General features: G+C 36.6%; 2 protein-coding genes across 2 annotated transcripts; one reads left to right on the top strand and one right to left on the bottom strand.

Moving 5' to 3' along the window:
* The first annotated feature begins 6,369 nt into the window (after positions 1-6,369).
* Positions 6,370-7,043, top strand: LOC110921043 (classical arabinogalactan protein 5-like). Its single transcript, XM_022165307.2, has one exon. It carries the CDS (start codon positions 6,478-6,480, stop codon positions 6,832-6,834), a length of 357 nt encoding a protein of 118 aa, XP_022020999.1. The 5' UTR covers positions 6,370-6,477; the 3' UTR covers positions 6,835-7,043.
* Positions 7,044-8,499: 1,456 nt separating this feature from the next.
* Positions 8,500-11,453, bottom strand: LOC110925915. Its single transcript, XM_022169710.2, has 5 exons — positions 11,091-11,453; positions 10,084-10,490; positions 9,656-9,761; positions 9,468-9,569; positions 8,500-8,771 (listed from the first exon to the last, which is right to left on the bottom strand). Exons 1-5 carry the CDS (start codon positions 11,280-11,282, stop codon positions 8,649-8,651), a joined length of 930 nt encoding a protein of 309 aa, XP_022025402.1. The 5' UTR covers positions 11,283-11,453; the 3' UTR covers positions 8,500-8,648.
* Positions 11,454-14,196: the final 2,743 nt, after the last annotated feature.

Consider the following 14,196-nt stretch of genomic DNA (forward strand, 5'->3'; position numbering starts at 1 on the left):
TGTTGAACAATGTTGTTATTTGCTTTTCTTGTAATGTTTTGACATTTATTTTGGAAATGAAATTTGGATTATTAAATTATTGTCACAAATAGCGTTATGATGTCTCGAGCAATCTTCACACTTCGTCTCATCCCGATGTTTCCGCCATTGGTTGGGGTGTGACACTCGGCTTCACCTTTGTCAACTTCTTTCCTGCTTACAAGACCAAAGCAATTGGATGTGGTGACAAGATTGTTGTGTATGCATTTCCCATGTGAGGGTGAGGGTGAGGGACTGGTGCCTCGACTTGGAGACCACCATGAAATTGAATTCAAGTGGCATTTTGCAATTGAATCCATATTGAATAATTTGTGGCTGAGAGTGAGGGAGGTTGGCCGTGACCTGGGCGATTTTTGTTGCAAAGGTGGTAATGAAAAAAATGGGTTTGTAGGGGTTATGAGAACTGATGCCACTATTGGTTTGAATTGATAGGGGTAGTATGAGAGGTTGAATTTTTATAGCAACTGAAATAGGTATAGAAGGTGAGATTAAGGGCACTGGGCTCGAGACAAAAGCAAGAGAAGAAAGGGCTGATGTCGGTAAAGCCACAAGAGCCGGTGGTGGTTCGGGGGCGGAAATCGATGGTGGCACGGGAGAGAGAACTGGTGGTGGTGCTGTAGTTGTTGGTGCAGTGGCGGAAACGGGTGGTGGAAGTGTAGGTACGGGAGCGGAAGTTGGTGGTGGTGATGTGGCAGCTGGTGACGGTAGCGATGTAGAAAAAATGGGTGAAGTTGCCCATCTCCGGGACTCGTTTTTTAGAAGATCGATCATCTCAGCAATCGTTGATATGATTCGATCCAATGACTCGTTCCATTCGTGAGCGTCCATGAGGGGATCAAGACCGCACTGATACCAATTGTTACGAACGAATCGTTAACCAATTGATCCAAAGAAAATAGATAAGAACTTGAGAGAATTTAGAGATTTTTGTAAGTGACTAATTCATTTCTTTTCATTGATAATCAAACACTAACACATATGCCTTTTTATAGGCTTAATTACAAACTGAATTAATAAAACATGGACTAAATGGTTAAACCCCACTAACCCTATTACTTAGACACTTACAAAAGTAAACAAACAAAACATGAACTATAATGGAAATCGTAGCTTGCATGAACATGGAGTAGTGGGTACATATCAAAATTGACCACGATTGGTTATCATGGGTCAACGATAATAATTGGTAGCTAAAACACCAAAGAGAAATTTTAAGAGAATACTCTCATCTTCGAGAAGCATCGAGAAGAAAAATATGAGAGGGAGAAAGAGAGAGAATAGAAAGATAACGAGATCCAGATAATGTTTTAAAATCGAGCCGATTATTGAATAAGTTGTTCTACTTGTTCACGGATCAAAACTATAGAAAGATATAGCTTCTTGTTATTGTTATGGAGTCAATTAAATCCATAAGTGAAAACGTAAAGTCGTAAACATTATAACTTACCCTGCAATTTATTTGATATAAACTTGTATATCAACCTCAACAAATACCTCTAAAGCAATTTTGTGTTTTTGTGACTTGTTAGATTAGTTTAAGTTACTCATAGAAACCTTAAAACCCAATATGGTGACTTGAGAAAAACAACTCGGACAATCATATTTTAGAAAAGAAATTTGACTAAATTGCTACGATTTAGCAGGTTTATTCCTTTTCGACAGATGTTTGACAACCCTAATCACAAGATCAATAGGTCTTGAAATGAAACATATAATTTACATATACACGCTATCAAAGTCTAATATAATGTAATGTAACGTACATATTAAATAAACAATGCTATAATAATAACATTCTTTCACCGTATTACACGACGTTAGTCACATAAAAGTTAATTACTTAATATAGAAGTAAATTGCTGTAAAATACACTTAACTTGTCATGTATTGTATCACGCTCTTAACTATTGATATAACAAACTTGAAATATTAGCGTTTTATGTAATCTACGATCTAAAAATGGACATTTATTTACTTGACACCAGAAAAGTATACAACTTTAATTGAATGACAATTTTAGGATAATTATTTACAATTAAGATGAAATTATATGATTTTGACAACCAACAACCTCATATCACCACCATCTCTATAAGTGACTATTACAAAATATTGCCTCGTCATTCTTCTCTTGTTAGGTTAGATTTTTACACAAGCACAAATCTACAAGAATTTTCTATCACTCTCTCTTTTTTTGTATAACTAATTTACAAGGCTCATAATCACCGCTTTTTGTGTCGCATTTGGTATTCACTCCGACGTGGTTGTCTCCACTATTCTCCATATTGTTGCATGGTTTGATTTCCAAGTGTGTTTGTGTCCATAATAGGATTTTGTGTTAAAGCATGAAAATCAAAGGAAATAGAACTGTTGAGAAGATCAGTGACAGAAAAGGGATATTAGCGTTCAATGAGATGGTAACAACATAAGGAATGGTCGAAGTTTGGTAGCGACAATTTAAATCTATCGCTAATAATGAATATTATTATATTTATTAAAAATGCGTAAAAGTATGTCGCGGGATGGCGTTGTAACATAACAAGATACGAGTCAATAAATATATTACAAAGGGATATTCAATCATCACATACCGGCGTATGTAATAACCACTTAGAAAAATGTATCATATTATGTATATAACAAACGAACACGCACAGCTTTAAGAGAATGAAATCTCTTCATCTTCTTCTTTTGTTCATGAAGAAAATGAACGTGATTTTGTTCATTCGTTACTATTCAATTCAAACAATTCATGAACATAAAAGAAATAACCGAACATAAATGAATGAAATAAATGAACATCTAAACGAGAATATCCCCTAAAATACCACCACAAAGATATCTATATAATGGGTTTTAAAAATGCAAAAACCACATTAACTTTAAATCAATGTCAGTTTTAAATAAATTTCATGAAACGGATATACAAAATATATGTAAACAAATATAAATAAATGACCGAGGCATATATCATATTCATTCTTTTAAGAGTAAATTACAAGTTTTGTCCTTTATGTTTGTACCAAATTACAGGCGGTGTCATTTACCTTTAAATTTGACGAGTTTTGTCCTTAACGTTTCAAAATGCTGCACGTTATGTCCTTTAGCCCTAACTCAGTGAGATTTTTTTGTTAAATATGGTCATGTGCCTTACACATAAGGGTATTCTTGTCATTTTACCTCTCAAAGGACTATTGAGTAAATAACTTATATTAAGGGACTAAATATGTAAAAATATTAAAGAATAGGATATTAATTAAAACTCACACTCTCTCTTCTCTCTCTCTCTCTTCTTCATCCTTGCTATCTCTCTTCTTCATGCCCATTAATGAAACCTTAATCACCCCCAATCTTGCAATCGCTTTTGGATATCGGAAACACCCACAACCCCTGCAACATCCACTACCACCAACAACAACCACCGGCAATCTCTACGCCGTCGTCTCAACCCAATTCCTGAAAGTTTGACTCGTCTGAGCTCGCTGGCGATGAGCCAGCGAGAACCCTTAAGCGCCCTCCAGTTCGAGGTTCATATGCAGATGATTAGTGGCCTCCACAGGAGAAAAAGGCTCTCACTTTGTTCCCAGTTGGGGATGATTGAATTTGGGTAATTGTTTTTGGATCCGAGATAGATCCTCAACCTCATCCTGATTGCCATAAACATATTCAATTGGATTCTTGTCTATATCAAATTCACAATCGTCAATAGATGGAGCTACACAAGAACCAAATCTTGATTTATTAGAAGGTAGTCTTTTTTCCGTTTCTAAGATGATGCTTTTATCGGTATCCATTGTATCTGATGCAGCTATGGGTACCGAAATATTGACTTTTATATCAGTTTCTTGATCAAGATCCATCTTTCTAGCAACTGAAGCACTATGTTTCCTGTAATTACTCTTCGGAGGCTTCTACTTTGTGTTGTAGTTGGAGATGAACATTTGATTAATGGGTATGAAGAATGTTGTAGTTGGAGACGAACATTTGATTAATGGGTATGAAGAAGAGAGATAGCAGAGATGAAGAAGAGAGAGATGAGAGAGGATGAGTTTTTAATTAATATTTTATTCATTAATATTTTACACATCTAGTCCCTCAATATAAGTTATTTACTCAATAGTCTTTTGAGAGGTAAAATGACAAGAATACCCTCATGTGCAAGGCACATGACCATATTCAACAAAAAAATCTGACTGAGTTAGAGCTAAAGGACATAACGTGCAGGATTTTGAAGCATTAAGGACAAAACTCGTCAAATTTAAAGGTAAAGGACACCGCCTACAATTTGGTACAAACATAAAGGACAAAACTTGTAATTTACTCTTCTTTTAATTAAAAGAACAAAATTGTGTGTCCATGCTTGTTCTTTAAACAATGATCGAACATAACCTCCTTTAAGCATTCACTGAGTTCGTTTACTTGTCTAAATTTGAATGGATATTCAAATGAACGAACGAGTACATACGTATACGTAAACAAACACTAAATTTGAATGTATATTCAAATGAATGAACGGATATATACAATGTAAACAAACATAAATGAACCTTTGTTAGAAGAATTCACTAAATGTTGAGTTCGTTTGCATGTCTACACATGGGTGTCCAGGATGTAGGATATGAATGATGGGGACAGGGTGTTAAGATGATGGTGAGTTGTCTGAGTTGAGATGATAACGACGGTTTGAGATGGGAACAATACTTCAATTCAAAAATTGTTTCAAATGTAACATAATATATAGTCACTATTTAAACAATATAAAAAATAAAAGATAATAATAATACTTATACATTTTCAATTTTCATTTTCAATACATACAATCTTAAGCTACAAAAGTCGGCGGAAATAGTAAAAGAAAGTTATTGGCCAAAATGGCGGCTGACTTTAATAATCTTTTTTTTTCTTCATAAAATAGTTATTTATAAGTCTTGTTAAATTACGATTTTATTCCCTATTAAAAATTACGATATTATCTCCAGTTCGAAATTGAATTTATGCTTTGCCCCCAGCTTAGTCTACGATTTTGCTCTTTGTTAATTTGGTTCTCATTTTAAAACTACAATTTCGCCCCCGGTTCAAAATAACATGATTTTGCCCTCAGTTGAAAATATTATTTTACCTCCAGTTTAAAATTACGATTTTACCCCAGCTAAAAATTACAATCTTCTCAACGCTTTTTTTTTTGGGCAAAACTATTATAGTCTTTTATTTGACTTGGTTGACTTAATTTAGTTTTTTTTGTGCCAAACAACTGCCTAGCACTCGCTAATTGCTCCTGACAAATTATCGTTTTGCTCCAACTCCAAATTACACGCTTGTCATCGTTTTAGTTATTTTTTTACCATAACTATGATAGTTTTTTCTTTACTCGGTTAACTTGATGTATCTTTTTTGATATCGTGTTGCATGTATAACTAACCGAAATAAATGTGTATATGTTATTAAAGTGAGAAATATTTGGTTTAACGCCCCGCAACGCGGGCGAGGCATACTCTAGTTCACCAACAAACATTATTTTTACAACAAGATCGCAATAAGGGCGTAAGGTGTGTGCTTCGGCAAACCCACTTTACCGATTCGGTAAAGTGCGGCAAACCAATGCCAACCCTTTGCCGATTGAAGTGTTTGACGAAATGGGTGTTCAATCGGTGAGGCATTATCGACACGGGGAAGGAAGGAAGGAGAGAGAGAGGGGGGGGTGTGGGGTGGGGTCCATTCAAATCTCAACCAATCACATTTTTTTTTCTTTTTTTTTTATTTTAAAAGTTTACCACTTCACCAAATGTCTAAGCCATTGCCAATACTTTTCAGCAAAGTTTAAACACTTTTGACTGATTGACATGGCGCACTCTGATTGGTCGGTTTTTTGGTTTGCCACTCCAAAATGTTTAACCACTCCTTACAACCTAACATATAGTCAATATTTAAACAATATAAAAAATAAAAGATAATAATAATTATACATCCACCATCAAACATTATTTTTACAACAAGATCGCAATAACATATAGTCAATATTTAAACAATATAAAAACAAAAGATAATTATACATCCACCATCAAATATTATTTTTACAACAAGATCGCAATAATCTTAATAAAATATTCACCATCTTAATCAACCCGATCAACCGCTTGTAGACATATTAACATGCAAAGCTGTAATTTCCCCTCACAGGACACGTGTACGACGATTAACGCACCAACCACTTCACGCGCAATAATAAACCAAAATCGACGTCCACGATTTCGTCTCTATGAGTTGTCACTTAATGATTAACTCAAACCGACTAAAAGGTTAAAAACCCTGTATATATATCACACATACACATAAACCCTCATATTCCACACCGTCTCACAATTTCTCTCTCTATAACCGCTTTCTCTCTCTCTAAAAACTTCACAAATCAAGCTTTCTAGAGAGAGAAACAACACAACAATGGCGTCTTCAACACTCGTGATGGTTCTCCTCCTCGCTTTAGCTGCCGGATCTGCACTATCTCAGTCTCCGACAGCCGCACCAACCGTTTCTCCGACGGCCACTCCTACCGCTACGCCGCCGTCTCCCGTGGTTACTCCGCCGTCAACCGCGCCTACATCAACTCCAACGGAATCTCCGATTGCGTCTCCACCGGCTCCTCCCACCGCTGATACCCCTGCCGGAGGTCCGGCGGCATCTCCGCCGTCGATTGCTTCGACTCCTACCGGATCTCCAACTGCTTCTCCTAACGGTGCTGGTTTGAAGAGTGTTGGATTTGGTTTAGTTGCGGTTGTTGCTGGTGGTTTGTTGCTGTAGAGATCTGGTGGTGTGAGATTTGGTGAAAGTGAAAGTGGTGGTTTTATTTATTTTGTTTGTTTTGGATTTTATTCAATTTTTATAGTTGTTGATGCTAGGGTTTATTATGATGTGATTGTTATATTTGACGATGATTATGATGATGATGGATACTTTATTTTCTTGTAATATATCTTCATTTGTTCTATATATGCATTGCTTTTTATTTATTTATTTATTTTATTTTATTTTAAAAGCCTAGCTCAGTAGTCGTTGCGTGTTTTGCTAATAATTGGGTTACAATTCAAGATCGGTTAGGGTTAAAACCGATTTGAATTGGTCAAAAAGAAGGTCAAAGCCTGTTTTCGTTTAGATCGGATTGGGTTATGTTGGTTTGTTGACTAGATCTGAGCGGAATTTGACCGGTTTGATACCGGTTTAACCGGTTTCAAAGGAGTTTCTATGTATACCGATTTCAATTCTTAAATCAGAACTTCTTGTTGTTTTGTTTATTTTTTGAACGGTAAATTTGAACGGGTATTGTTAGTGTATAATGTATAAGTGGACTATGCATGAGTGATATGTAAGGTACAAGTGAATAATGTGTGTAGCTTATGTGTTAAGGAAGAAATTTGTGTGGGGCAAGAGGAAGGAGGTAGGGATTGTCGTTTTGTTAAGGTAGAATGTCGTTTTGGTAGGAATTTGTTAAAGTTGGGATGAACAGGAGCCATGTGCAGATACATCTTTACTGAGTTGGGCATGTTACTTTTCCATGATGTGTTTGGTTTCTTTATTCGAGGTTGTTTGTGTTGAATCTGGGCCCACTGACAGGAAGGGTGTGCAGGACAGAAGTGCATATGATTCCTTGTGTTTTTTGTTTTGTTTAAGATTTTTTTTATGTGAATTTGAGCTGTGAAGAAATAAATATGTATATTTTTTGTTGGGTTTGTATGTGACTAATTATTGCAAGAGACGAAGAGTAAAGTGCACATGTCAAGTTAAAAGTTAAAACTTTTATCATAATTAAGTGGAATAATAAAATGGTATAGTTAAAAGTAGCTGTTTTCTAATACATTGTTGGTTACATTGATGTGTCCAATAATAAAAATAATACTACCACTAATAACGTTATTGTTGATTACAATAACGTGTCTATAAATATTAAAACTACTGTTAGTATTATTTTTCTCGCATTTTGTTTTAACTACTCCCCCGAAACCACACCCATAATCTAAGCCATTGATTTTGCATTGATCAATGGTCTAGATTCATCAAGTACACTTCAAAGGCAAAATGCACTTCATATTTGACCCGGCTCATAATATACACCCATTGAATACAAATCAAAGACCGCAATAATCGCATAAGCGCTTGTACATTGCGCTATATAACAACTTTATGTTCCACAATTAAAACCTCAAGTACATGTGTGTATCCGATATCTCACAGTTTTCTACTTTTCTTGTTAAAATGATCAAATTTTCTTTTCAATGCAGATAAAAGCTACTATGTAGGGTTGTATAAGGGCATATGACCTTCCACAATGGAGGTGCTTGGACCCGTCGCTTATAGCTAGCACTTATGTGGTGTAGTAGGTCCAAGGACGACACAAATTTTCCGTGGAGAAAGTCCGTCCCGTGGAGGGAGGAAGAACATCCGAGGGAGTGGAGAGAGTGAGCGTTCGAGTAGACGAATGTAAAACATGGAGCATTATGATATTGCACCCAAGATCATAAGTCTGTAACATCTGTTATTTTTATACTTTTGTCACACTTCTCAAGGATATTTTTTGGAAAACAATGTTTCTATAATCCAGTGTTAGTTCTAACCAAGTTTTATATAAGGTTGCAGGGGCTATGTGTTATGTAGCAACGAGACAGTAGTTTCCTAGGTGAATCCGCAGCATCACTGAAGTCGATCTTCTCAACTGCGCTGTTGCTATATTTCCGTTCACAGTTCTGCAAAATACAAGAAACATATCATACGAAAAATGTAAAATCTTTATTTCATAACCTAAAGAAATTCTGTAAAATAGGGATTAGGATCAAATACAAAGGATCCTAATTGTAAGAAGTGTAAGAAGGATTTATAGAGTGACAAGTGTCCAATAACCTAAAAAAACCCACTACACAAAAAAACCCCACTACAAAAAAAAAAAAAAAAAAACACCACCAAAAACCTAAACCCCCCCCCCCCCCCCCCCACACACACACATCACCCACCCTAAAAAAAAAGATTTTTTTTTTTTTTTTGCTGAGGGGGTGAGGGGTGGAGGGTGGGGGTGGGGGTTTAGGTTTTTGGGTGGGGGTGGGTGTTTAGTTTTTTTTAGATTTTTATTTAGGTTTTTGGGGGGTGGGGGTGGGGGGGTTTAGGTTTTTGGTTGGGGGGGGGGGGGAGGGTTAGGTTTTTGGGTGGTGGTGGGGTGGGGGTGGGTGTTTAGGTTTTTGGTGGTGATGTAGTGGGTTTAGTTTTAGTTTATTGGACACTAGTCACTCTATAAATCCTTCTTACACTTCTTACAATTAGAGGGTTTGTAGAATAACTTGACCCGTCAAATAGATACTTTTTTAAACAGCCCGTTTTGACTGAACCCAGTTGACCCGTCACCCACTCCGCCCGTTTTGACAGGATAAATACCACAGATTATTATATACCTTGATGGATCCACTGCTATGGCTTCCCTCTGAATCAAGAAGGTTTGTCAATCTTGTGTATTCCTTATCTAGTGTGTTGTTTTCTTTAAACAAGGCTTCAACCTTACAACATCAAATAATGCTAATTTAATAAACTATGTATTAACAAAAATAATAAATAATAAAAAAACAGGCTTTGATTAACAAACCTCCTCTTCAGCTTTGATGAGATTCATCCTTAACATATCTTTATCTTTCTGCAGATTCTTGACCTCAGAAGCCAGAGCTAAAACAGTGTGTGTTACTGGCTTTAAACTGCATTCATTTCCGTCGAAAATTAGCACAAAAAATACATTTCGTTTACCAAAACACGACCCGTTAAACTGTATATCTAAACAAGTCAAACGAGTTGGCTAGTCGACCCGTTTAATTAAATACATGTATTAAATACGTCACCCGAACACATCTTGTATGTTAGACATGTTAGATATGACAACAAAGATCCTGATTATTTTCATGCCTTTCGTTTTACGCGTACTGTCAGCTATTGCCATTTTATACACAGTTTTTGATATATGTATTGGAATTATTTATTGTTATGATCCATGGGATGAAAAAAACTAAAAAGAGAACTAACCCATCCCAAATCTTTAGCATCTTTTGGCACAAATCGACTCGACTATCAGCCTCTAAAAACGAGAGAGATGCTGATGCAACTTCATCCTCGTTGATAAAACTTGAGATAAACGTATCAATAAGAATGTTTTCTGTAAATTCTCCCTCCGAAAGTTTCTTAAGAGACTGCAATTCTTCCCACAACTTGCTTGTTTCATCCTCCAAACAAAGAACACGAGACTCTGCCTCTTTTGCCCGTTCATCAGCCTGATTCCCGAACTCCTTCAACGCTTCTATATCACGTTCATACAATGTACACTCAACGTCCCATTTTGCGCATCGAGCCAGCAACTCAGTGTGCTCAGTGATCAATTTCTGATTCTCTTCCGAAAACTTCTTTAAAGCGTGTGCATTCATACTTGATTCAGCCTAATGCAAAATTAGAACCTCTAAAGTTCATTTGTCATTCCATTACATGCCCAAATTTCAAAATCAAAATTATGGTTTATTTGTTTAATCTCGTGGGGTGCGTTTTTTTGGTAACCAGTATTATGCTGAGAACCGCATAATGCACAAAAGATAATTGCATATTTGTCATTAGAAAACCGTCTTTAGAATCAAGATTATGTCGAGAACTGTGAGAACAACATGCAACATAATATTACAAATGTATCTTTTACTTTAAATGTAACACGTAAGAAGGTTACCTAACAGCCTACCCCACTATATTTCTCTCTCCCATTAAAGTATCAATGCATTACGTACCACATGTTTTATATGAATCTTGCAGTTCTCAACATAATAACACGTAAGAAGGTTACTTAACAGCCTACCCCACTATATTTCTCTCTTTATTAAAATATCAATGCGTGTTACGTACCGCATGTTTTATACGAATCTTGCAGTTCTCAACATAATAAATAGTACACGTGTGTTATACGAATCTTGCAGTTCCAGACAACAAACAAACCCTAATATGTTAATCAATAGGAAAAAAGTGTCAAATGTAAAGGGTGAATAAACGCTAACCCTAATACACTGGATGATTCTATCTTTCTCCGACAATTTCGACTTCAAAATGAAGCATTGATCGCGAATATGCCTTTGTGTTTCTTCTGAAGATCGAATGTTTAGCTCCAGAGTACGTGCAGATACCGGATGTCCGAGCGCATACTCTAGCGATTCGCGTAAGTAATCGTCGATTTCTTGCGGAAGATCCATTGTTGACAGTCTGTCAATCGGTGATGGTGTGCATGATCTTGAAATCAATCGATTCAGAAGAATTGGTTGAAAATGAAAGATTGATTAACGTAAATTTCCGCACCAAGACGAGGGTTTTGGGGGGTCTTGGAAGATGTTTGAATTTTGGGGAGCGTTATGACTTATTTGCCCCTGAACTCCGAGTCGGTTTTATTCTTATCAATAGTTAGGGTAGGGGTGGTCTTCACTCACTCACAACTTTCAATCAAGTTCCGTCATGTCATCATCCATTATTCCATCACTAGTGATGCGTTTTAGTGGAAATGCTTATCACTCACAACAACCAACAATAAACCCTCACAACCCAACAAATCAAACAACACGTACCATTCTTCACGCGTGATAATTTTCTCGCGTTAAACTCGATGGTGGCGGCGGTTTTTTGTTTTTTATAACTCGTTATATATGTTCATCATGGGCTAAAAGGTGACCGCCCCGGATGGCCTTAGGGTCTCTTTCGCAACCTTGTGCTGAGTTATTAAAGGGGCGTTTGGCTAAGTTTTTCCACACCTTATAACTTATTTAGTTTTATAAAAAGTTAATAAGGAGAAAAAGTGTGCCAAACTCAAAACAAATTTTTAAAATAACTTCTTGTACCTAGAGAGAAAAAGTCAGTTTTGAAAAGTTAGAACATTGTGACTTTTTGAAGCCACCTATAACTTCTCATAAAAAGTTTTACAAAAATGCCCTAAGTTATGTGGCTTTTTCAAACTCCTTATAACATTGTCCCTTTTAATCAATTTACAGGAATAAGCTAAACCAAACATTTTTTAAAAAACAACTTTTTGACTTATTGGTTTTTCCTACCATATAAGCTAATCCAAACATTTTTTTAAAAACTCCTTTTCTATAAGTCATAACTCAATAAGTTCTTTAAACAAAAAGGTTTTTTTAGTTAAATAAGCTTAGTGAAACACCCCCTAAGTCCCTGAGTGATGAAATGATTCTAAAAATACTCATCAAGTGGCTACATGAACAATTAAGACGTGCTTTTAAGTGAACTAAATACACGTTTTGTCTCTGACTAACTCAAATATAGTCTTTTAATGAAATTATTAAGAATATCGTGCGAAAACACGATACATGTTAAATATTGGTTTATGTTAGATGGGGTTGGGTCATAGAAAATATAACTCATAATTTAATCGCTTTACATAGAGCCGGAACACCAAGTAGTTTAACTTTTTTAAATTTAAATGAATGAAAAAAACATGAAAGTAAATGAATTAACAAAAACACTAAAGTAGATAAGGTGAGAAACAAATAAACACTGTTTGGTATGGGTAATGGAATGGACGAGATAATAGAATGAACGAGGTAATTGAATGGACGAGGGAATGCAATGGATCATTACCATTCCATGTCTTGTTTGATTACCATCGGGAATGAAATGAATTATTACCATGTATTGTTTGGCAGACAAAAAAGACGAAGTAATAAAATCGATGGTGAGTGGTGGTGGTGGTGGTGGTTGGTGGCGTTGGAGGTGGAGGCGGAGGCGATGGCGGGTGGGTGGGTGGCGGTTGGTGGCGACGAAGGCGATGGCAGGTTGCGGGTGGCAGCGACTGGTTGGTGTGTCGACGGTGAGCGTCAGTGGTGTGTGGCGGTTGGTGGCAGTGGTGGTGGGCGGTGGCGGCGGCGGCGATGGTGGTGCGTGGCGGTAGTAGCGAGTGGTGCTGGTGGTGGCGGTGTTGGTGGTTGGTCGTGGCGGAGGCGGTGGTGGGTGGCAACGGTGGCGGGTGGGTGGCGGCGGTGGTGGCCTTCAGGGTAGCGGTGGTGGGTTGCGACGGTGGCGGGTTGCAGGTGGCGACGACGGTGGGCATCGGTGGTGGTGCTGGCGGCGGGTGGTGGTGACAGTGGTGGGTTATGTTGTCTTTAATGAAGGGTGCAAGAGGAGATGGAATGAAAAAAAAACGTGGGGGATGATGAAATGATTTTGAGAGAATGGAATGCCTTATGTAATAAGTGATTTCATTCCATTGACCAAACAAACATCATTTTCTTCATTCACTCGTAATGGTCCATTTCATTTCACCCCTTATTCCTGCATACCAAACACTACCTAAGTTTCTTGGAGCCGGGTAGAATTTTTGTCGTGCATTGCATGACTTTTGAGCGGGTTGAAGGATTATACCAAACACTACCTAAGTGTCTTGGGGCCGAGTAGAATTTTTGTCGTGCATTGCAAGATTTTTGAGCGGGGTGAAGGATTAGCATATGGGCCTGAGATGGATTAGCAATACTAACATGGGTCAGCACCATAGTATTGGGCTTAGTAATTCGGATGAGTACAGGTCCAGACTCAAGAGGAGCAAGCTATATAAACTAAAAATTCTGAATAAAAAAATATTCATATTAATAAAAGCGAAATAGGTAAGCGAAGATATCATTAGTCATACTGTTTAAGTGTTCAGGGTCTGTTTGGAATGAGATAATTGAATGAACGAGAGAATAGAATGAATAAAGTATTGAAATGCACAACAGAATTAAATGGATCATTCCATTCCATTGTGATATTTGGTTACTTATATGTGAATAGAAAAATCATTACTTTGTACACTTTGATAGACAAATAAAGAAAAGGTAACGAAACACAATTTATTAAAAGTGACAAAAATATAATTGCCTCAATAATAATAATAATAATAATAATAATAATAATAATAATAATAATAATGGTAAAAAAATTAATAATACAAAAACGAATAATGATAATATATTTCTTTCCATTCCATGAAGGAATGAAAAATCACCACTTTACCAAAAAATAAAAATATATTTCGAATGTTGTAACTTGTAAGGCAATCGCGTACACAGCGTACATTAAGGCAATTTGTACGATAACCTCCCTATATATATAATACAATAATAATAA

Source organism: Helianthus annuus, chromosome 2, assembly GCF_002127325.2.
Source record: "Helianthus annuus cultivar XRQ/B chromosome 2, HanXRQr2.0-SUNRISE, whole genome shotgun sequence".
Classification (NCBI taxonomy): Eukaryota; Viridiplantae; Streptophyta; class Magnoliopsida; order Asterales; family Asteraceae; genus Helianthus; species Helianthus annuus.